Source organism: Cornus florida, unplaced genomic scaffold, assembly GCF_030987335.1.
Source record: "Cornus florida cultivar Cherokee Brave unplaced genomic scaffold, ASM3098733v1 CherokeeBrave_3.0.0_Hap2_Chr04, whole genome shotgun sequence".
Lineage (NCBI taxonomy): Eukaryota > Viridiplantae > Streptophyta > Magnoliopsida > Cornales > Cornaceae > Cornus > Cornus florida.
This window is the reverse complement of record NW_026775574.1, coordinates 93,400,305-93,424,831: the sequence shown is the minus strand read 5'-3', so window position 1 is coordinate 93,424,831 and position 24,527 is coordinate 93,400,305. Positions and strand designations below refer to the sequence as shown.

General features: G+C 36.2%; 2 protein-coding genes across 2 annotated transcripts; both read right to left on the bottom strand.

The window, feature by feature from the left end:
* Positions 1 to 4,269: 4,269 nt before the first annotated feature.
* Positions 4,270 to 7,533, bottom strand: LOC132302333 (uncharacterized). The gene is made up of 2 exons (XM_059799169.1): positions 7,362 to 7,533; positions 4,270 to 5,365 (listed from the first exon to the last, which is right to left on the bottom strand). The coding sequence occupies exon 2, from the start codon at positions 5,355 to 5,357 to the stop codon at positions 4,632 to 4,634; it is 726 nt and encodes a 241-aa protein (XP_059655152.1). The 5' UTR covers positions 5,358 to 5,365; positions 7,362 to 7,533; the 3' UTR covers positions 4,270 to 4,631.
* Positions 7,534 to 20,984: 13,451 nt separating this feature from the next.
* Positions 20,985 to 24,527, bottom strand: LOC132305373 (uncharacterized). Its single transcript, XM_059803021.1, has 4 exons — positions 24,269 to 24,527; positions 22,578 to 24,151; positions 22,009 to 22,433; positions 20,985 to 21,870 (listed from the first exon to the last, which is right to left on the bottom strand). The coding sequence occupies exons 1-4, from the start codon at positions 24,525 to 24,527 to the stop codon at positions 20,985 to 20,987; spliced, it is 3,144 nt and encodes a 1,047-aa protein (XP_059659004.1).

Sequence of the window (24,527 nt, the reverse complement as noted above, 5' to 3'; positions counted from 1 at the left end):
GTAGGCAACATGCAAAACGCACATAGAGTGGGTATGAGTACCTAGACCTACCAAGGTACACAACTACACTATATCTAACTACATATCCCTGCAATATACGCACCCTAACCACTGATCCTGAGACTCAAGCTCATATCATGGCGTATAATTATATATATAAAATCCGTCATATCCAACCATCAAAGTAAATTATCCAAATATTATTTTAATAATATGTCATCCAACTATTCCGTTGACCTGACACAAATAAGTAGGACTTAACACTATAGTTAATCCGTTCCCTTATCCAAAAATAGGTAGGACTTAACTTTTAAGTTAATCCGTCCCTAATATGCCCCCATCCCATAATGGTGCATTAATCCACATTATAACCAAAAAGAAGCTTCCAATCCAAAGATAATGTAAATAATATTTACATATAAACATTATATTAATCATATACACATTCTTTGCATTTACTTGAGCAAAAATATCAATTCTAAATATCATGCATTTAATTTTTCATTACAAGAAATTAAAATGCATCTCAACTAAATTGTACATCTCCATATTTTGATTAAATTAATTTAAATCTAAGCAATAGATTAAAATAATTTAATCCAGCAATATCTAATTAATTTTTTCTTTTAGAATTAATTAAATTCCATCCTTAGTATGTAAACTTCCATCATGCATACCAATTTAAATTAAATAAATATTTAATTCAAATCCATTAATCAAAACTAACAAATATTAATTTAATATTCTAACATTAAATAGATTACTATTAAAAATATTTAATGCAAAAACTATTTAATCAAAACAAAATAAATTAATCATAATACCAATCATTATATCCATAATGGTACCAATCATTATATCCTGGCATTATATAACAATCTGTTTTTTTTTTTTTTAAGGAATTGTCAATGACTTCCTCGATCGACATGCCCAATTCATTAGAAACCAATTCCAAACATAGTTTTACGAATTGCTAAAATTAGGTTCATGCCACTTTCTAGCTTGCCTCGTTCGGCATGCGTAACTTGTAAAAAAACACACTAATTTGACCTTACTCATGTGCATACAAACTGATGCATGGGAAAATAAAATAAATCAAATTAAAACCAAATTTAATTCATACTAACACAAGTCATGTAAAAAAATAAAATAAATTAAATTAAAACTAAGGCCACCAACAGTGTAGGCAAAAAAATTAAAACCCATAAACTAAAATTTCAAAATAAATATATGTAATTAGATCCAATTAATTTATTTAAAGAACCTAGAATTAATCTAGCATGCATAGAGTATGAATCAAAGGAGAAGAGAAGAATTAAAACTTGCCTTTAGGGATTCTATAAAAGCCCTAGCCTCCTTCTTCCTTTTTTTCTTCCTTCCTCTTCTTTCTTTCTCTCTCTAAACTATAGTACGTAATATATTTTCTAACCTCTTTCACAACTCTATAGTTTTATATTTATAGGCAACTAAAATAACCCTAATCCTTTTTTCATTCCAAGACAAACTAAAATAAATCAAAAATAAAATAAAATAAAATCTAAATACTAAAAAGGTAACTTAAATATATGTTATGTATAATCTATGTGTACTCCTTTTTATATATAATATATAAATATATATCAGATTATTATTTAAGGACTTTCCTTATATATATATATATATATATATATATATATATATATATATATATATATATTTATTTATTTATTAAATATACATATACATGGGTAATTATCCGTACCCATTAAACCCCTTATCCAAGTAGTCCATGTCAGTCCAATTGATTGGTCAATTACTACTATCCCTATCCAATTCCTTAAAAATATAAAAATAAAATAAATAAAATAAAAATAAAAATAAAACAATTAAATTCCTAAATAAATACACATCATCACATACAATTCAATTTAAAAAAATAATTAAATTAACACATTTAAACAAATAATTAAATCAATTAAACCAATAAACAATTAGCCAAGAAATCAACTAAATAATTAAATGTAATTAAAATAATTTTAAAAAAAATACCGAGACTATCCTTTTAAAATTGGGGATATTACATAAGGCAACCACCTCTTTACATTTTTCTATTCCTTTTTCTCCCTTCTCTTCCCCCTCGGTTGTCAACTCCGAGGTTACTGCCACACATGAAGTTGCTACCCCAGCCTCCCATGCACCGCCCGTGGCTATTAACCACTCACCAAATGCTTCTTTTAGCTCCATTGTCCCCATACCCTCTTCCTCGACTCTTTTCCCAAATCCTCCACCTATTCCTCCTCCCTCTACACGAACTCACTCTATGACCACCCGGTCTCAAAATAAAAATTTTCAAACCCAGACAAATTCATCACAACACCACTCACCCTCTATCTTTACCCCCGGAACCAATATGTGTGTCTCAAGCACTTCGAGATCCTAATTGGCATACCACTATGTCTGATGAACTTAATGCACTTATTAGAAATGGCACATGGGAGCTGGTCCCTCCCAAATCCACTCACAATGTTGTGGGTTGTAAATGGGTCTTTCGCATAAAACATAATCCTGATGGGAGTCTTGCTCGTTACAAGGCCCGCTTGGTGGCTAAGGACTTTCACCAAAGACCCGGTGTTGACTATCATGACACTTATAGCCCAGTGGTTAAACCCACTACTATTCGAGTTGTGCTCTCTCTTGCTCTCAGCTATGGTTAGCCTATTCATCAATTAGATGTTAATAATGCATTCTTACATGGCACTCTCCATGAGGAGGTTTATATGAACCAACCTCCTGGGTTTGTTGACGGCTCTTGCCCATTTTTTGTGTGTCGCCTTCATAAGGCTATATACGGTTTGGAACAGGGCCCACGTGCTTGGTACACTGAACTTAAAAATTTTCTTCTCTCCTTTGGCTTTGTTAATTCTAAGTCTGATGTTTCTCTATTTATCTACAACACTAACGGCATAATCATATATTTTCTAGTATAGGTAGATGATCTTCTTGTTACAGGAAATCATGGCACCTCAATTTTCAAGTTTATTCAGGCCTTATCTCTCAAATTTTCTATCAAAGACATGGGGGCCCTTCATTATTTTCTTGGTGTTGAGGTCCTTCCCACCAAATCAGGCGTGCTCCTCACCCAACATAAATACATCCGGGATCTCCTTGCTAGGATCAACAGGTCTGGTGCTAAAGAAGTTCACACTCCTATGGCCACCTCAACCTCCCTTAGTCTTGCTGATGGCTCTCCTTCCACTGATGCCACCCAATATCGGCATGTCATTGGTGCCTTGCAGTATTTATCTCTTACTTGACCCGACATTTCTTTTACTGTCGACAAACTTGCTCAATTTGTGCACTGCCCATCTGAGGTGCATTGGGCTGTTGCGAAGCGTGTTCTCCGTTACCTTAAAAACACATTGAACTATGGCCTCCATCTTCGGCGTAATCAGCCTCTGCACCTTCATGCTTTTTTCGACGCTGACTGGGCGGGCAATCCTGATGATAGAACCTCTACTACAGCATATATTGTCTATCTTGGTAGCAATGCTATCTCGTGGTGTTCTCGGAAACAAAAATCAGTTGCTCGCTCTTCTACCGAAGCCGAGTACCGTGCTCTTGCTTCTACTGCTGCCGAAATGAGCTGGATATCTTCTCTTCTTACTGAGCTGGGTGTTTCCCCATCCAAACCCCCTATCTTGTACTGTGATAACATGGGAGCTACCTATCTCAGTGCTAATCCCGTCTTCCACTCTCGCATGAAACACATTGCAATCGATTATCACTTTATTCATGAACAACTCTCAACCGGTTCTCTCAATATTTCTCGTATTTCCACTCATGATCAACTTGCAGACGCCCTTACCAAACCCCTTAGTCGCCAACATTTTTTTCTTTTACGTTCCAAGATTGGCCTCTCCGATAGGAGCGCCATCTTGTGGGGGCATATGAGATTAGATACGATTCCTCACAATCAGAAGTCAATTAATGTCTCCAAATCAAGCTCCAGCAGATCCATTGAATCTCCCAATCAAGCACAACCAGATTGAACAATTTTCATGAATCAAGGATTTGCATATCAGTCACCATCCTTTGATTTAGCATCCTGTTATGTATAGGCTATAATTTAGTTGTTAATTACCTTAATCTTTGCTGCTGTCAAGCCTTGTATTCCAAGCTACTGTAATTAGCTTTAGCTATCTCTGTATATAGGTGCATGCACCTTGATGAGAAAAGAGATACAAAACAGTTATCAAATCATTCCTTATTCTAAATTCTCTTTAATAAGAAGTTGAGCATTTTTTTAACCCAATTTTTAACCCAATTGCTCGTGGACCGTTGACGACGTATGCTCATGAGGGTAATAATGGTGGAATTAGAGAAAAAGAGCATGACGATAGCAATTATATCGAGGACAATGGCACCAAGGAGCAAGACATAGGTAATCCTAGCATCAAACCCATCGAATCCCTGCTTCTCCTCGGAATGGAAGAGTGCAAGGGCTACAACAACTGAACTGAAGCAAACAGACCTGCAAATGTAGCCTAATTTACAATGCACCACACTGACCTTCGTGTAGAGAATTTCATACATGAGATTCAGTTTAAGCTCTATAATTCCAAAACATCTCCTGCCATAATTGTTCTGAATAACTATTCGCCATCGTCCAGCTCGAAGGTTACAATGGAATTAACAATCAACTTCTTCAAACTATCAAAAAAGGAATTAGCAAACTGTATCACCGGTAACTCCGTCAAAACACGTGCATCTTCAGTGCCTTCTTGATTATTCCAGACCACAGGAGCCATGCCAGCATGGAAATCTTTTACGACCTGGTGGTAGACAGGAGGAACACGTCGCATGGACTCCCGTAAATTACCAAAGCTTGCAAGATACAGAGAACGTGTCCGCTCAGAGTATTTGATAATTCCTGCTACAAACACGAGCATTGTTGGGATCCATAGCTTGTTACCGGGTAATGTCTGAAAGAAGACATAAAGAGCTGCTACTAAACACTGGACTATGAGCGCAAGTAAGTGCCTGAGCCACAGCTCATTATCCTCGAGAGCAAAAGCAGTAATTGTATCCGTGCCACCGAGGTGTAGCAGAAAAAAAGTAACCCAAAATGCCTCAAGGTCTCCATTGTTGACTGCACCAGAAGTAGTGTTGTTATTGCCGTTGGAGATGAACCCAATAGCAACATTTGCAGCCCAGTCTGCAAGTAAGTATGCCGACCAGAGGGATATGATTATCCAATTGCTTGACATTCGCTTTCTCAAGGGCCCAAAAAGTGTTAAGAAGGTTTGCAGTGAAAGGCTTAAGATAATGAAGGATCGCAGATCCCATTTATCCCAAAGCTTCTTCAATGAGAGTTCCATATCCTCCTCTAGATGATTACAAGCACAAATTTAATGAATTATTTGTAGATGGAGAATGCATATGCATCCATTGTCAGTGGCATATATACACCAAATGCATTTTACATACAAAAAAAAAAAGGTCGTCAATTCATGGCTACTATTTTAAATCACTATTCATGCATACAATATTCAATCAACTATGACTAATTAAATTTATTGAGTTCATGATGATATATATAGAATTTTCATTTCTAAACGTTCTTGATAATTCTTCAAGCCACCTGGAGTTTGTGACATTTTTTTGAATCTGGATCATCCGAGTTTGAATTGATTTTTTAGTCCATTATATCATAAACAGATTCATAAATAAGTAATTCATAAAGATTTGATCTGATCGCATCACAGATTTAATCTCCTCAAATTGCTTTATTTTTGGTTTTAAATATTTCTAAACCATTCTAATCAATAGATTAGTGCACATGATAAAAAGGAGGAAAGCTATGGACAGTCTAGCCTATTGCCAACCATATCTATTCAACAATCCACGGATTGATTTATCCTTTTGGAGACTGGAGGACCTCTTCTATGTTTGCTAATTCCAATTTTAGGTACAATAAAATGACTAACATCAAAATATGTTTTATCACATAAATACTGAAAATTATACTTTCCCAACCAAAAAAAAAGAAAAAAGAAATACTGAAATTATCTCCATATGCCACTCGACAATGAGGATTCAATTAAATTGCACAAAAAATATATAATTCATGTAGACATCGATGAGTATTTTCTTATCTAATAACAAATGAAAGGTGGCCATAGATATAAAAGAAGTAATAAAATATGACAGACTAGCTATTAGAAAAGATTTTTATTAAGGGAAGCAATATTTGCTCTCCATTTTTCTTTGTTTACACTCCAATCTAAAATGAATCATCTCCATTTCTCATTGACAATGAAGTTTCAATTAAATTCCACAAAAATATAAAATTAACATAGAGATGGGTATTTTCTTATCTCATAACAAATGAATGATAGCCATATATATATAATAGGTAATAAAATATGACAGACCACATTAAAAAGGATTTTTATTAAGGGAAGCCATATTTGCTCTCCATTTTTTCTTCGTTTGCACCCTAATCTAAAATAAAACGACTTTTTTAATCCTAACTTAAAAATAGAGCTAGAGTCGAATGAACATTACTTGTTGGCCAATTAAGTTCCCCCCTAAATGTTTTAAACTGACACAAAGGAAAAATTACTAGTTAGTCGTACATTTAGTTTTAAAGACAACTTAGTCCTAAAATAAAGTCTTATTTTTAATAAAATCTTTCTAAGGAAGTTCAAAATTCTATTAAGAATATTTTGAAAAAAAAAAAGTACCACCAAGTCCACTTTTCTCACCAAAAGACAAATAAATTCTAAAAAATTTCTTTATGACTAATAAGGATTTTTGAGATTTCTTTGTTCTAAATAACTAAATCTTCTATATACCATCATTAAATTAGATATGAAATTAGATTCAAACTTTCTTTTATATCCTTACAAAAGTAAATATAAAATTTAAATAAAAACACATTTTATTAATGTTTTCATGGAATAAATATCTTTTTTATTTTTCTAATGTTGTCATATACTCTTCACAAGATTTTTTGAATTGAATTTAAATTAGGTTAAATATTATTTAAATTAACTAGACAATATTTATTTTGAAAACTATATTGCAGTATAGTGATCATTTGAGACTCCATTCCACAATTACCCATTTAGCACACCCTCCCATGCTTCTCCAGACTCTCCCTTCTTTTTGCACTCAAATTCTTATTATTTGTTTCATGTACCAAATATTCCTTCACAATTTATCAAAACTAATTAATTAAACAATCGCCCGTGTGGATTCGCCAACTTGCACACATCAAGAAGATTTACAAAACAACAATTAAACCAAAAGAGAACACACCAACTATTTGATTAAAGTACAAAGAGAGAGAGAGAGAGAGAGAGAGAGAGTAGACTTACCGTAGAAAAATCCACAGTCGAACGGGCGAGTTATATTCTCTTCTAAGTATATTATTTTATTTTGAAATCAATGATGGAAAATTCATGGGATGTTGGAGACCCAAGTTGAGTTTGATTAATGTTGTTTTTTATTCTGACATTGGTTTGTTTAATGGATTTTTATAGATGATTCTCACAAAGCTTAAAGCAAAGAGCATTTGTTCTTGAGATTGCTTGATATACCGGTTTTGGTATTTTAGTGGGGAGACTGAAAAAAATTCTATGGAGAATCAAACAAGCTAATATTCCATGGGTAGGTAATCAAGCAAGCTAATATTAGTGAACATGATTCCATGCACGATGATTTGATCAAATACAAGATGTATTGGTTCCACACTCCTGTCTACATCCACTCCTTAATATGCATACTTGAGACTTTCAAATTCACTATTTGTTCTTGGGATTTCTTGATATGGTGGTTTTGATATTTCTGTGGGGAGATTTTAAACTTTAGCAAATATGGGGAATCAAGCAAGCTAATATTAGTAAACATGATTACATGAAACTTTAGTAAACATGCCTTAAGATGTCCTCTTTTGAGAATTTTCAAATCCACTATTTGTTCCTCTGATTGTTTGATCAATGGGGACACTTGAAACTTTAGTAAACATGGGAATGAAGCAAGCTAATATTCCATGGGCAATCAAGCAAGCTAATATTAGTAAACAAGATTCCATAAAAAGAAAATATTAACTTTGATGATTTGATCAAATACAATATGTAACGTGGTTCTCATGCTTCCACGCCTCAAGGTGCCCTCTTAAGGATTTTTGAATCCACTATTTGTTCCTGGGATTGCTTGATATATATGCTGGTTTTGGTATTTCACTCAATGGGGTGACTTTGATCTTTAGTAAATATGGGAAATCAAGCAAGCTAATATTAGTAAACATGATTCCATGAAAGAAAACATCAACTTTGATGATTTGATTAAACACAATACCTAACATGGTTCGATAGTTGTGCTTCGATCTGTCCATGCCTTAAGATGACCTCTTGAGGATTTTCTAATCGACTAATTCTCCTTCAATGGTAGAAAGTAAACCTTTTACAAGTGGAATGAAGATGATAATTTGAAGCACAATAATAACTCAATTGCAAGTGAATATGAGTTTATTATTATTATTATTATTATTATTTAGTATTATTCTTAATTTATTTTTAATTAACAATCAAGATCAAAGCTCAAATCTAAGTCTTCAATGATTGAGCACAATGAATGGTGTTTAAGTCCAAGTTCAATTTCAAAGTCAATTGCGGCGTAATAGAATAATTCAATTAAGTTCACTATAGAAATGGCAATATTGGAAGAAAACCTGTTCTATAACGGCTTTTTGTTTAGATTTGTTGGGCTGGGCTTGCCTTTGCCTTGTAGACAATTACTTTTGTCCTCTCTTTTGGTTGGCCCTCTCCTCCCTATTTTTTATTAGCTTGGGCCTAGTCCCTCCAGACCTTTTCTCTTTTGGACTGTTGTAAATATTTACTTGGGTTAATTACAACCGCACCCTCAGAGGTTTGAAATAATGACAGCGATATGTAAGTTGGACCATTTTTTAACGATGACATCCCTTGAATTTGATAAAATTAACAAAGACACTCCAATGGTCTTGAAATGACATTATTGCCCTTGACACATTCAATTACCAATTTATCCAATACAATTATTTTTTTATTGACCAAAATACCTTACCATAGCCACCACCTCAGCCACTACCCACCAATCGCCACCATCGCCACCACCAATACTGCCCACCCCATTTTTCTCTCTCTCCACCCACCACTGCAACCTCTGCCAATCAATTGAACCCATGAAAAACCCATAAAAAATCCAACCAATTGAACCCTTGAAAAACCCAAAAAAACCCAGCCAATTGCACACACAGAGTTATAGATGTATATATAAATCTCAAACCCCCAATCTCATAGAGAAGATGATGCCTAGACCCTCAACCCAACCTCTCCCGAACCCAACCTATCAATCCTCACCAAACTCGATGACCGGTGGCGCAAAGGTCGACCTTTGCATGGGCTGCCGCCGCTGCCATTCTAGGCTCTACGTTGAGGATGTTTTGATGACCATCATGGTCGAAGAAAAGAAGCCATTGGCCTTGATGATCGAGTCTTGGAGGTTATTTCAACTGATGTGGACTAGCGAGGATGTCATCGAGCCGTTGCAGGAATCGTGAATCGTGAACCAGAAAATCGTCGCCGGAATCGCGACTGATTCCTCATTGCCGGCTGGAATACTGATTTGCTCTGCAATGGCCTCTGGCCAACAAAAACTCTGGTATACTCTCTGACAACGGCCTCTGCCCGAACCCGCACCGTCATCTAAAACCCACCACTGCTGCCTCTGTCAATGGTGTCGTGGTCAGATGGTCCATGGAGCACAATCATCGGACCCAAAGGAGATTGATCTCCACCATTCCTCCACTTCATCTCATGTTTGTTGGGTTTTGTGTGGCTTTGCAGTGGGGGGTGGAGAGAGATTGGGGAATTGGGTGTGGCAGCGTAGTTGGGGCAGCGTCGATGAGGGTGGTGGCGGCTAGCAACTCTGATGGTGGTTCAAGAGGACGCAACTATATAGTTGGATTTCGTCAGTGCTTAGGTGATGAAGTTGTAGTGGTGAATATGAAAAAGATCTGCTATGTAATCTCTTTAGGCCACCCGAACCCATCACACCTTCGGCTGGTGCTCTCTTTAGCCTCTTCCCCGCTGCTCTTCCATATATTTATATATATAAGGGTAATATTGTATATAATGTATATATATAAAAGGGCAAATTTGACTTTTCATGAGTTCTGATATTTTACAATAAAAATGAATTAAATATTGAAGGACAATCTCGTCTTTTTCAACATTTTAAGGACTTGTTTGGATCAAAATTATCACAGGGGGTGTCTTTGTCCAAAAAATAACTAAGTTGTAAATGGTTGTCAATATGTCAAACCTCAGGGGGTGTCGTTGTAATTAACCCTATTTACTTTATATACAATTGTTTGAATTTTTGAAAAATGAATAAATTGAGAAGGGCTCTAGACTATTAAGCCCTATTTGGAATGCAACTCCTAAAATAGCTTTGTTTTGGGAGTTAATCAAAACTGAAAATAATGTTTTTTTTTTCTAGCTGAATCTATTTTTGAGAAATATCATAAATTAAAGAAATAAAAGAGTGAGGTGCAATATTTTATTTATTTTCTTAGTTCAAAAAACTATTTTTAGTAGATACAATAGAACAATTTTATGAGTTTTTATTTTTCGAATATTGTTTTGCAATTTTCTCAACCAAGCAAACTTTCAACTTAAAAAAATTAAAAATTGTTTTCTGTATTGATTCTCTTATAATTATTCTTAAAAATTGTTTTCATAATTTAATTCCAAGCGAGCCAGAACTCAAATCAAATTTGTAACAAATATAAAAATTTAGAGTTTCAGCTTAATTATGTACGGATGAACTTGTTTATTTCAAACTAAAAATATTATATATATAAATATATATAGATAATCTTAGACTTGCTCATTTTCTCTAGGTAGCAAACGAAAAATAATTCTTTGAACTAACAACTCAGATTTATTGCACTACCAGTCTGATTTGTTTGTCAAATGCATGTTTATCTTAAAAAAAAATATATATATATATATATATATATATATATATATATATATATATATATATATATATATTTTATTGCATCCTAAATAGAATGGGTAAAAATGTAATTTACTAAGGCTACGTTTAGTTAGATGGAAACAAGTAAGAAAAGAAAAGAAATGAAAAATTAAAGAAAAGTGAAGCAAATGGAAAAAAAATTATTTTCCAGCATGCATTTGGTTAGAATGAAAATTTATTTAAAAAAATTATAGAAAAATATTAATTTGTTATTTTGGATAGCATGAAAGTGAAAAGAAATTGATTAAAGATACCAAATTTACCCTTATAATTTTAAATACTAATAAATAAATGAATTTGTATTTGTTGATGTCTATTTTTAGCAAAGAAATAGTAAAATAATGGATTATTAAATTTAATAATATAATTATTTATATTTAAAATAAGACTTCATAATATTTTCTAAGAAGTAGAACTAATTATTAGTGTATGAGAAATGAAACTTAAAAAAAAAAAAAAATTAGAGAGATTTGATTGTATTTTGTTGTTGTCAATTATATACGGACTTGTGCCAAAAAAAAAAAAAAAGGGTTGTTTTGGAGAGAACTTGCTTCTTAGAAATCCATTACAAAAATAAAAGAATAAATTATTTTTCATGATTAAGTTAATGGGTAAAATAGGAATGCCAAGTGAAAAGGCAAACATTTCACGCAAAAAAAATTATTTCCCTGTGTTTTATGTAGGAAAAGTTTTGAGAAAAAATAGACAAGTATGGAAACAAAATTTTCCATTAGTTTTCTCTTTCTATCTATCCAAACTTTAAAAAAAATTTAAAATTTTCTCTTTCCTTTTTTTTCTAACTGTTTCCACCTAACCAAACAAAGCCTAAGGAATTAGTCAATGCAACCCGTATCGCGGACAATTTCAGCTTTCCGAACGCATTTCGTTCCTTCAACAAGACTACAAGTTACAACTAATTGATAAAGGAAAAGAAAATAAATAAAAAATAAATCAGAAACGGTTGAGAGAGCGCCTGATAAATACTATCCTGAATTAAATGTCCGAGTTCAAAGTCACGTAATAGTCATTATCTGATATTTATACACATATATATTATCAACGGAAATACTTATTTATCAATTTTAATTTTTCAAGAAGCATTCTAGTGGTTTAAGTATATTTCCACATTGCATTTGTTTGTTATTCTTCTTTTTAACTGTTCCTTTTTGCAATGATGGTCACTTCTACAAGAAGGAACCCAGCTTCGTCACGTGCACTTTAAATCTGACGGGTCACTACCACCATAGCCACAGAGCAAGGCAAGCATAAATGATAAGTCCACAAAAGTGAAAAAATTTTACTACCTTATTAAAGGGCATGTTCATTGAACTAAAAAAAAAAAAAAAAAAAAAATACCAATTTCCTTATTAAAGGGCAAGTTTATAAAGCTTGGGCAAAACATCCCCTTATTAAAGGGGCGAGCTGGGTGAAGCTCGTAAAAATTAACCCTTTATTAAAAGGGCGAGCTGAGTGAAGCTCGAAATCATTATTTCCCTTATCAATAGGGCAAGCTGAGTGAAACATGAACATATTATAAACCCCTTACCAAAAGAGTTAAAACAACTACGTCCCTTTTTAAAGGGTCGAGACATCAATGATCAAATTGATTTAAATATGACTCTAAAAAGAGAAAACGATTCCAACACCAAAAGTTAGATTATAAGGGTACAACCACTGATTATTATAAATCAAGGCTTGGTTATCCGGAACCAAGGCCTAATAAACTAAGACTAAGGATTGATTACCGAAAGTCTACAAAGGCTCGGTCATCCAAGACGAGTGCCTGGTCACCCCAAGTCTAGTCATCAGAGACTAAGACCAGGGCCTAACCAATAAAAGTATGGTCATCAGAGACTAAGACCAGAGTATACCCTACAAAGGTTTGGTCATCCAAAATCAAGGCATGATCAAAAAAGAAAAAAAAAATTCTCACCTTGGGAGCAGTACCCGGGAGTAAAAAACTTCCTCGGGAACAGTACCAGGGGTGAAAAAAATTTTCCTCAGGAACAGTACCCGGGGGTACTATTTCCCTCAGGAATTGTAACCCGAGGTAAAAAAAAAATTCTCACCTGGGGAACAGTACCCGAGGGCAATGTTCACCTCGGGAATAGTAATTATGGTGAAAAAAAAAAAAAAAAATTTCGGGGATAGTACCCGGGGGTACTATTTCCCTTGGGAATTACAACCCGGGGTGAAAAAATATATATATATATTTCTTAGTCCGTTCCAAACCAGGAAATAGGGGGTAACTGATGGGGCAAAATGTAACCCTAGGTTAACCCGATGCTATTTCTCTCAAACTAGAGGATATGAAGACATTGTTATTCAAGTAACAAAGAGGATAAAATAAACCCCAATATCACAACCAACTTTATCACCTCAACAGATTCCGTTACTGATGATAAGGGAAATATCTCAACCATCGACATGTGCAGAACGATTTTGATTCCAATCAATAGCCATAAATAGGGTATCGAGTCATTAAATTAGGTATAAGAGAAACCCCTAAACATTGAATACATAATTATTATGTGGTTTGGTTCTCAGCCGGCACCCCACGTACCGGTGCTATTCGAGGTGATATCCTTTTGTTTTGCAGGTAAACGCTGCCGTTCCGGTTCGCGAGAATTTTCGCATCAACATATATATTGTTCTAAGGTTGTCATATACTGTGCACAAGGTTTTTTTTAATTGAATTTAAATTAGGTTAATTATTATTAAAATGCATAAGACAATATTTATTTTGAAAAAATATATATATAGTGACCTAATTAAGGATAACAGTTTTAAGAGACCTTTTAGAGTTACAAAAACCTCATAAATCCTAAAGCTATATTGCAATGCAGTGATCATTTGAGACTCTGTTCCACAAATACCCATTCTGCACTCCCTCACATGCTTCTCCCCCGTCTTTTTGCACTCAAATCCCTATTTTTTGTTTCCTGTACCAAATACTCCTTCACAATTAATTTTGTCGAAATTAAGTAGTTAAACAATCGCCCAACTAGCACACATCAAGAAGGCTAACAAAACAACAATTAAAATAAAGGACAACACACCTAGTATTTGACTAAAGTACAAAGAGAGAGAGTAGACTTACCCTAGGAAAATTCAGAGGCAAACGGCGAGTTAGATTCTCTTCTAAGCGTATTGTTATATTATGAAGTCGATGATAGAAAATTCATGGCATGCTGGAGGCAGAGTTGAGTTTGATTATCTCTCGCCTTTGATTCTGATATTGGTTTGTTTAATGGATTTTTATATAGATGACTCTCAAAAAGCTTATGGAGCAAAGAGTATTTGTTCTTGGGATTGCTTGATATATTGGTTTTGGTACTTTAGCGGGGAGACTAAAAAATATTATATGGAGAATCAAGCAAGTTAATATTAGTGAACATGTTTCCATGGATGATTTGATCAAATACAAGATGTAACGACACTCCTGTCTACGTCCGCCTTAAAGATGCCCTCTCGAGATTTTTCAAATCCACTATTTGTTCCAGGGATTGCTTAATATGTTGGTTTTGGTATTTCGTGGGGAGATTTTGAACTTTAGCAAATATGAGGAATCAAGCAAGCTTATATTAGTAAACTTGATTCCATAAAAAAAAAAAATGAGCTATGATGATTTGATCAAACACAAGATGTAATGTGGCTTAGACACTCATGTGTGCGTCCATGCCTTGAGATGTTCTCTTTTGAGAATTTTCAAATCCACGTACTATTTGTTCCTCTAATTGTTTGTTCAATGAGGACACTTGGAACTTTAGTAAACATGGAAATTAAGGCAAACTAATATCCAGGGGAATCAAACAAGCTAATATTAGTAAATATGATACCATACAAGAAAGCTCAACACTCCTGTCTGCGTTTATGCCTCAAGATGCCCTCTTAAGAATTTTTAAATCCATTATTTGTTCCTAGGATTTCTTGATGCGCTTTGGCATTTCAAGCAAGCTAATATTAGTAAACATGATTCCATGCAAGAAATCATCAGTTCTCATGATTTGATTAAACACAAGATGTAACGTTCGACACTTCTGCCTATATATGTCCACGCCTCAAGATGCCCTCTTGAGGATTTGTCAAATCCGCTAATTCTCCTTCACTGGCGGAGAGTAAACTTTTTACAAGTGACTTCACATCCCACTCTCTTCCTATGTTCACGTTCACTTTACAACCAAGGGTTACATTACGTACCCATCTCTCTCAACTTGAATGAATGATGAAAATATATAGTTTGAAGTATGATAATAACTATTTAGGAAAAAAAAAAGTATGATAATAACTCTCTCAAAAGTGAATTTGCCAACACAAGCTTATTATATTTGTATGTTATAATTTAAATGAAAAGCATTATTATTTGATTAAATTGCTCAAAAGGGCCTGACTACAGCAAAAGCCATCTCCAGTCGATATTACAGCATACTAGTTCAGCTACGTACGGCATGGTGAGATATGCTCTTGGATTGTGGCGTTCACTTGTTCCTCTCTGGGCTCGAAAGTTAGACGCTCTATGGATCCCGATCCTTGAGATTGACCGCACAAGTCAAGATGCTCCATCAATAACTGTTCGCACGGTTTTTGTTCCTTACGCCGGTCGATGGACTCTTCGCGGGCGTGCCAGAGTATTTGTACAAAATACCCAAAATATGTAATTGAACACCAGCCTATCCCTTTTTCCGATGGCTGACTATCAGGCGATTGTGTGGGAGAGAGACTAGTAAGAACTCCCAGCAAGGTTCTTTTATGCCTTGTTTGTAGCAAGGACTTTTTAGAGTGTCTAAAGAAATGCAACGCTGATGAATGTTTGAATGGATGGAATGGCCGAGTGAAGACAGGCGGCAAGAACTTAATCGATTGCCGGCCGAACGTGATGGCGAGAACTTAATCAATTGCCATCAACCAAACACAATGGCAAGAATTTAATCGATCGCCACTGAAACGTGATAGCAAGAATTTAATCAATTGCCATCAGCCAAGTAATGACAAGAATTTAATCAATTGTCACTACGATTCAATGGCAAGAATTTAATCAATTGCCATTGAATTAAAAGCCTAACTAAAATTGCGTAATTTAAATTGGCATAATTGAAATTGAAAGAAAGTAAATGGCTGAATTGAAATAGTTGACAATGATCTAATCAATTGCCATTAAATTGAAATAAAGAAACTGATAGGAAAAAAATGACGTAGAGTCAATTGAAAGCATTTTTAGTTGAAATGCATGTTTTGTGGTGGTGCTGGACAAATTGGAATGGAATACAATACTTCTATTTATAGAAGTTCTATCTCAACCTATTCTCCTAATTAATTGCTAGAAAATCTCTCTTGCTTCAATCATTTTCTTTTGAAATTCAAACTGAGCTACGGCCCAACATTCCTCGCCTTCAATATCGATGCTCCAGTTTCAATGGGAAAGTCTTTACTGAAATCTCTCTTTTCCTTGATTTGCTTCACTTTGTTGCTGAAAATAAGTCGTATTCCAGTAGTCTTTCACATCTTTTCTCCTCTTGTTTCGTCTTACTTCAAATAAAATACCTTTGTTAAAGAAAATATTAATTGCTAAGAAGTCGGTAGAAAGCTGCTGGAAGATTGCTAGTAAGTTGCTGATTTTTAGCAACTTCTTCCTTCAAGCTTTGACTGAAATATTCCTTTAAATGGCTGGAAAACCATTTATAGCCTTGACCCATACTCTCACGTGGCTGCCCCTTCCTTTTTGAATTTCATTTCCATAAGGATTCAATTTCCTTTCTCATAACTAAATCCCTATTTTTTAGGAACTTAATTATATCACTTCAGCCAACCTCTCCCAATGTTCTATTTCTGATGAAATTTCCTTTTGAAATTAACACAAATCTTGGTTGTTTAGTAACAACCCTTTTGGTGAGGTGGCTGAATATATAAATATCCTCCTAAATCTTCTCCTACTATTTCTCCATTGGCTGACCATTCTTGGACATGCTCAACCCTTATCGGCTTCCCATTGGTCCACGTCGCTGCTGAAGTGGCTGCCAAGTTTTGGTGCCAACAAATGCCCCCTGAATTTCAAAGGCTTTTATCACTTATGATACGAAGCGTTTGGAATTTGAATCGGCCTAAAATTGTAATTCAAATTTTAGTAATAAATCCTTTTCCCAACCACCTGCTTTGATGGTTATCTTTCCCAATTAAAGCGGCGACTACACTAATCCGCTATTACATCCAACAAGTATTTAGCTTGATGCCCTCTAATCCCTAAAATCATTCTTCTTCCCTTAAACTTTCTATCTCCGAAATTCTTTCTCGGCGAAATCGTTCCTGACGTCCTCTATGGCTCCTAAGAAAACTAAATCAACTGATTCCACCTCTATCCCTCAACCTTCCGATCCTTCAACTCATGGCAACATCATAGAAAAATCCCTAAAAACTCTATCTCCTTACAAATACTGTCTCAATACCCTTATCGATCTTCGTACTGACTTCAAAGGCTTAGGTCCTGCTTTCCTTGATGAAGCTCCTTCATCAATCTCACCTTTCTATCCTTCGGCCGACGTTCTTCCATTCCTTCAAACCTTCCCTCCTAATGAAAATGGCAGTTTGCCACACTTTCATTTTAGAACATGGCATAGCCCAAATGATGCTTGGATCAATTGGGTCAACCGAGTTGGAGCTGTGAAGGGAGAAATATGGAAGGATTGTGGCATATATGATGCCATTCAGCTAAGTAAAACTAACATCGCCCAAGACAGAGCCTTGATGATAGCAGCCATGTTTAATTGGTCGACCACCATCAATTCGTTATACTTGAAGTGTGGCATGATGGCTCCAACCATTCAAGACGTGTGCTATCTAACCGGCCTCAAACCCTTTGGAATTGATGTAAGTACCTTATTGGTAGAAGAGGATTCTCCTTTCATCTTCCCTTCAAAGCAAACTGGAACCAAGTCATCTGAATCCTCTTATGGCAAATACTTAACTTCCACCATGGATCCTCGCGTTCCTGTGAATGATGCTAAAGATATTGCCTTCTTGTTGGCCTGGCTGAACAAGTTTCTTCTATGCGTACCGGCCTTTCAAGTCACAAAGGATTTCATTCATGTGGCCGTTGCCCTTTCAAGAGGTAAACACCTTGCTCTTGCCCCCTTGGTGCTTTCTCATTTATATAGAGGGATTTATGACTTGCTTATCTCCAACTTCGGACGCTATGGTGGTCCCCTCTGGTTATTTCAAATTTGGCTTCAAGTGTACTTTCCTGAGCTCGGACCTGTGGTAAGGCCTTCGGCCAATGACCCATTACTTTCTATAAGTTACGCATTGGCCGTACCTAAATCCCATTCGTTTGGAGATTGCTTTAATTTCTTTTACTCCGGTTGTGAACAGAGGACTATCAGCCAATTCCTTCCATTTTCTCATTGCTCACAAGCACCTCGATGGCTGACTCCTCCTCAAGGAGTGTCTACCAAAAAATCAACTGATAAGCATTCGGCCATGTGGGCTAGTTTCTTACTTTCAAGAGACCTTCACTTCAACACTGGCCCTCTAGGCACAGTAAACTCAAAAGTTGGAGTTGAGTTCTACAATCCAAACCAACTTGCTAGGCAATTTGGTCTGACTCAAATGATCCCCATGCCCCCTTATTTCTCTTTCAACAAAAACTTTCATAGGCGTGTGGTATTTCCAGATGACTCCTATGTAAAGAACGTGTCCTCCCGGTTCTCAAATCTGCAAGCCGGATTCCAATTCCAACCCTTCATCAAAAACCCAGCCTCAGATTCTAGTTTTGATCAATGGTGGTCTTCTTACATTACTTCTACAAGGACGGCTGATAGCCAGTCCCTTGTTGTTAAAATATTGGAATCTTTCAAGTTCATATCTGTGGCCTTTGAAGGGGCATTCGTAATTTCCCGGGCCGTTACCCCAAAGAAGATGCCTCAAAAAGATCCTCCCAAAGGTAAAAAAACAAACGGCCAAGAAACTCCCTTTCTCTCAGCCAACAGATGCTCCAACAAGGACCAATAAAGAGAGAAAAGCTAAGGCCAAAGCCACTGTCAGCCTCCTCAAGGGTACGATCTTCCTTTATTTATATATATATATTAAAAAAAAAAACTTTTAATTGAAATTCTCTTACCCCCCCCCCCCCCTTTTTTTTTTTTTTTCGCAGATTCAGACAGTGGAACTTTATCAGCCTCGCTTAATCCAGAAGACGTTGAGCCCCAAGATGATGAAATTTCCTCCAGCCAACCTCCTCAGCCTTCAATAACTGAATCAGCCATCATCCCTGATGTTCCTCCAATTCCTCCAAAGGTAAAAGTTTTTTTTTTATTTTTTTATTTTTTTTTATCTATTATCATACAAAGATAATCATATCGGCCCAATTGTTAAAATACTTAGCCAATATTGATTTCTAATTCTCGGCCACAACTATTATTGGCCGAGACAAACTTTAATAAAGCTTCCATCTCCAGGGAAAAAGAAAGAAATCAACTGCTCATGGCACTTTAAAAAGAATAAGATTGAGCAAACGTAAGAAACATGAAGTGGAAGAAAATCTAGAAAGCCTTCATCCTACAGAAGACGTGGCCGATGATCCCGTAATTAATGTGGCTGACACTCCTTCTGATCATTCCTCAGATGAAAAAGAGGTAAAGATAACTGTACTTGAAATTTCTAAACTTTTCAATTAATATGGTCCTTAATTTCTTCTCTTTTGCAGCAATCTCCTCTTCTTGATTTGGTCTATAGCCCAGTTAGAAATTTCAGCCCTCTGAAGGATTTTCATGATCCCATTGAGGTGCCCTTCAATGTTCAAGTCACTCCTGCTAAAACTTCATCCCAGGGAGATAGCACAGCGGTTCAGCCAGAATTTCCTCCTCCAGAAACCAGTCATCAGCCACTCTTAGTGACAGACATAGCCGAATCATCTAAGGTATTGACTATCTCGTGTCCCAAAAAAAAAAAAAAAAACTTAAGATCTAATCTTTCCTCATTTTGTCAGGTTGTGTATTAGAAAACTCAAATTATTCCTTTATTTCCTCCACAAAAAGTTCCTGCTTCATCTCTATTGGCCTTGAGCAATTTTTTTAAGGATGTGGTGGCTTCAGTGACCGAAGAGAAAGAAAGTGAATCTTCTGGAGCCACCCCAGTCACTTCAACCAATATCCCTATACAATCCTTAGAAGAGACCAAAAAATCTTTACTTGAGATCTTGAAAAGAGATGCTGCTGATCTTCCTAATTTTGAAAGTGAGCTCACAGCAGTGCTTTCTACACTCAGCCAGTACCCAGACTTTCCGGTTGATCTTCAAGCCACTATTGCTACCTTTAAAGGCCAGCTACCAACTCTGACCGATGATATTTTCCAAGCCAACGAAGCAATCAACCAATTCAACAAGAGTAAAAACAGGAAGGATACCCTTGCTAACCAATTGTTAATTCAAGCTTCCTCCTTTGAAAGAGTGAATACAGAATTCATCGGCCTTGAGGAAAGAGAACATGTCCTTCAGAAAGAGATCGACCAGATCCATGCTCGTAAGGCCATCTTGTCTGCTGAAGCTACCACATTGCAGTTTGAAGCTCAAGACCTTGCTCACGAGCATGCAAATCTTCGTGGAGAATTACCTCAATTGGAAGAGTCAAAGAGGCAGGCCATGGTGGCCTTCAATCGGTCCTTAGTTATTTGGGCCGATTTCAAGGAAAAATTTGCAAACATATGAATTTTTATATTAGCTTCCTTTTGTGGCCATCTTAGTGTATGATCTTTAAATGATGTAATCTTTTACACTTCAATGAATAAATGGCCTCTTTTGTTACTCCAAACAAGCATCAACATTTTAGCGAGAAAAAATTTATTAAAATAGCCAAATCAGCCTAGAAAAGTAAGCCGATTTTTATTACATAAAGGTACATATGGTCAGCCATAAGTACTGGCTAACACTAATTTTCCCTTTCAAAGATTGCCGGTACGTACCTCTTGAGGTACTTGCCATTAATGGGATAGTCATGTAATCGGCCACTGAAATACTTCAGCCTATATGCTCCTCCACTTAAGACTTGATGGACTAAGTATGGCCCTTCCCATTTTTGGGACCACTTCCCATATTTCCTATCGACTTTACCCACTGGCAAAACAACTTTCCAAACCAAATCTTCTTCAGCAAAGGACTTAGGTTTTACCCTCTTGTTATAGATCCTCATCACTTTCTTCTTGTGAGCTATGATATGATCCAAAGCATCCCTTCTAAATTCATCCAAATCTTCCAATTCTACCAACATTGCTTGAGTATAATCAGCTGGAGTTAGATTATTTTGAAAAGCAACTCTGGCTGATTTAACCTTCATCTCCATAGGCAGAACAGCATCATGACCATAAGTTAACATGTATGGTGTAACTCCTGTGCCTGTTCTTTTTGAGTTCCTATAGGCCCATAAAGCTTCAGACAAAGTCTCATGCCACATTCTTGGCTTATCTTTAATCATTTTTTCAATGATCTCAATTAGAATCTTATTTGAAGATTCAGCCTGGCCATTTGCTTGAGCATAGTATGGCGTAGAGGCTGACATATGAATATTCATGTTGTGGCCGAATTGTAGTACATCAGTTGCTCTAAATACTGTTGCATTGTCTGAAACCAGTGTTTCTGGAATCCCAAATCTGTGGATGATGTTTTGCTCCATGAAATTAATCACTGTTTGCTGATCAACCGCTTTGCAAGCCTTGGCCTCAACCCATTTAGTAAAATAATCTGTGGCAACAATCACCCAGTGATGGCCTTCGCTTGATGGTGGATTAATTTTACCAATAAGGTCAAGGCCCCAACCTCTGAATGGCCAAAGTTTGATTATTGGCTATAATTCTTTTGCTGGTACATTTTGAATCGGCCCGTGTCTTTGACAAGCTTGACAACCTTTTGAGTAATCTATGCAATCTTTCCTCATTCTCGGCCAATAACATCCATACCTGCGAATCAGCCATCTTATTTTAACCCCAGCTTGGTGAGCCCCACAGCTGCCCTCATGTACCTCGGCCATAACCTGAAGTGATTCCTCCTTGCTTATGCATTGTAGTAAGAGCCCATCTTCTAACCCTTTTCTGTATAGATCCCCATCTAGGAGCACAAAGTTGATCGCTTTTCTTTTAATACTTCTATCAGCCTTGATGTTTGGATTTCGAAGGAACATTATAAATGGTATCCTCCAGTCATCGTCGGCCAAATCTTCTACATCAATTGTCCAAGTATCAAACATAGTATTTCTCAATTCGGCCGATGGCAAAGATCTTCGTGTTATCTTTATCAACTGATCTTCTATTCCGACTGGTACTCTTATTCCTGAGGCTGCTTGGGCCATGCTGTTGGCCTCCTTATTCTGCCCTCTCGGCCAAAACTTAAGTTGAACATTATCAAATTGATTGATTAATGAAGTGGCTAGAGAATGAAACGGCCTTAATTGCCAACTTAGGCACTTAAAATCTTCAGAAATTTGGCTAAGGACTAAGTTTGAATCTCCCAAAATCTTTACATCTCTAACAGCCATTTCAATTAAAATCTCCAGGCCGATTATAAGCGCTTCATATTCGGCCTGGTTATTTGAACATTTAAAATCTAAAAAGAAAGAGAATGAAGCCTTTCTGCCAGCTGGCGAAATAATAACAATACCTGCTCCTGCTCCATCAGCCGTGCTTGATCCATCAAACATCAAGATCCAAGGAGTCAAGAATATAGCTGATGACTCCAATTCATCATAAACCCATGGATCAATATCAGTTGAAGGATGATCGGCCAAAAAATCAGCCAGAACCCTTCCTTTTACTGATTTTTGTGAGATGTAGATAAAACTGAATTCCATCAAAGCCAAAGCCCACTTACCTATTCGGCCAGTGATCAATGGCCTTGATAGCATATACTTGATCACGTTAGTTTGACAAAGATTGTAAACATCAACAGGCTGCATGTATACTCTCAACTTCATGGCCGAATAGTACAAGGATAAACAAAGCTTCTCAATTGAGGAATATCTGCATTCTACATCAGTTAGTACTCTACTCAGGTAGTAGACAGCCTGCTCCTTTCTATGTTCATTGTCTTGTGCGAGCATACTACCAATTGATTCTTCTGCGGCCGATAAATAAAGCTTTAACGGCCACTTCTTTTTTGGAGGCATTACAACCGGGGGGTTTGCCAAATATTCTTTTATTTTGTCAAAGGCCTTCTGATGGGATTCGTCCCAATGAAATTTCTCATGTGACTTTAATTTTACTAAAGTCGAAAAGACATGCACTCGGCCAGCATGGTTAGAAATAAATCTTCTAAGAAAACCTACCTGGCCGAGGAACCTTTGCACTTGTTTTTTGTTGGCTGGGGCCCTAGCATTTATAATAGCTTTAACCTTGTTCTGATCAACTTTAATACCTCGTTTGTGTACCAAGAACCCCAAGAAATTCCCGGCTGAAACTCCAAATGCACACTTCAATGGGTTCATTTTCAATTTGTGAACCTTCATCCTTTCAAAGGCCCTTTTCAAGTGTTCCAAATGCTGTCTCTTGGCCGATGATTTCACAACTACATCATCTATATAAATTTCCATGAATCGGCCAATCATATCATGAAAGATAGAATTCATTGCCCTTTGATTAGTAGCCCCGGCATTTTTTAGGCCAAATGGCATCACAATCCACTCAAAAGTACCAATTGACCCAGGACATCTAAAAGCTGTTTTATGAACATCCTCCTCGGCTAAATAGATTTGATTATAACCTGAATGGCCGTCCATAAAAGACAATATTTCATGCTTAGCGGCCGAATCAATAAGTTGATCGGCCACAGGCATTGGATATTCATCTTTTGGAGTGGCATTATTTAAATTACGAAAATCCACACAAACTCTAAGTTTGCCATTCTTCTTCATTACAGAAACAACATTAGACAACCATTCAACATACCTAACTGTTCGAATAAATCCTGCCTTAAGAAGTCTTTCAATTTCTTCTTTAATTTTGAGCACTACTTCCGAAGACATCCTTCTTGGTGGTTGTTTATATGGCTGAAAATCTTTCTTGATCGGTAATCTATGTTCTACCAATTTTCTAGACAGGCCAGGCATCTCTTCATAACTCCAAGCAAAGCAATCCTTATATTCATTTAATAATTTAATCAAATCGGCCTGGAATTTAGGCTCAAGCAAAGCACTAACAAATAATGGCCGATTATCTTTTTTAGTACCAACATTTATTTCCAATAAAGGATCTTGCACCTCTGCTTTATTATCTTCCATCTTGGAAGGGGCTGACTCCAAATCTTCAAGTTGGATTGCATCCAGTTTTTCAAAACCCTCTTCAATTATATCGGCCGTGCTGGCCGATACCTCTTCATATAGTTGTTCTTCTCTGGCCAGTCTCTTCTCAGCCAGATATGCTTTCAGTCTGATGCAAGCGGCCCTGAAAGCTTGCCGCTTCTTTTCTTCATTGGTTTTGTGATCCAT

Coding starts and splice junctions, on each gene's coding strand:
- LOC132302333 (XM_059799169.1), bottom strand. CDS start 5,357: ATGGAACTCTCATTGAAGAAGCTTTGGGATAAATGGGATCTGCGATCC.
- LOC132305373 (XM_059803021.1), bottom strand. CDS start 24,527: ATGGATCACAAAACCAATGAAGAAAAGAAGCGGCAAGCTTTCAGGGCC. Junction 24,152..24,268: donor TTTATTGGAAATAAATGTTG/GTACTAAAAAAG, acceptor GGAGTTATGAAG/AGATGCCTGGCCTGTCTAGA. Junction 22,434..22,577: donor AGATTTTAATTGAAATGGCT/GTTAGAGATGTA, acceptor GTTCAACTTAAG/TTTTGGCCGAGAGGGCAGAA.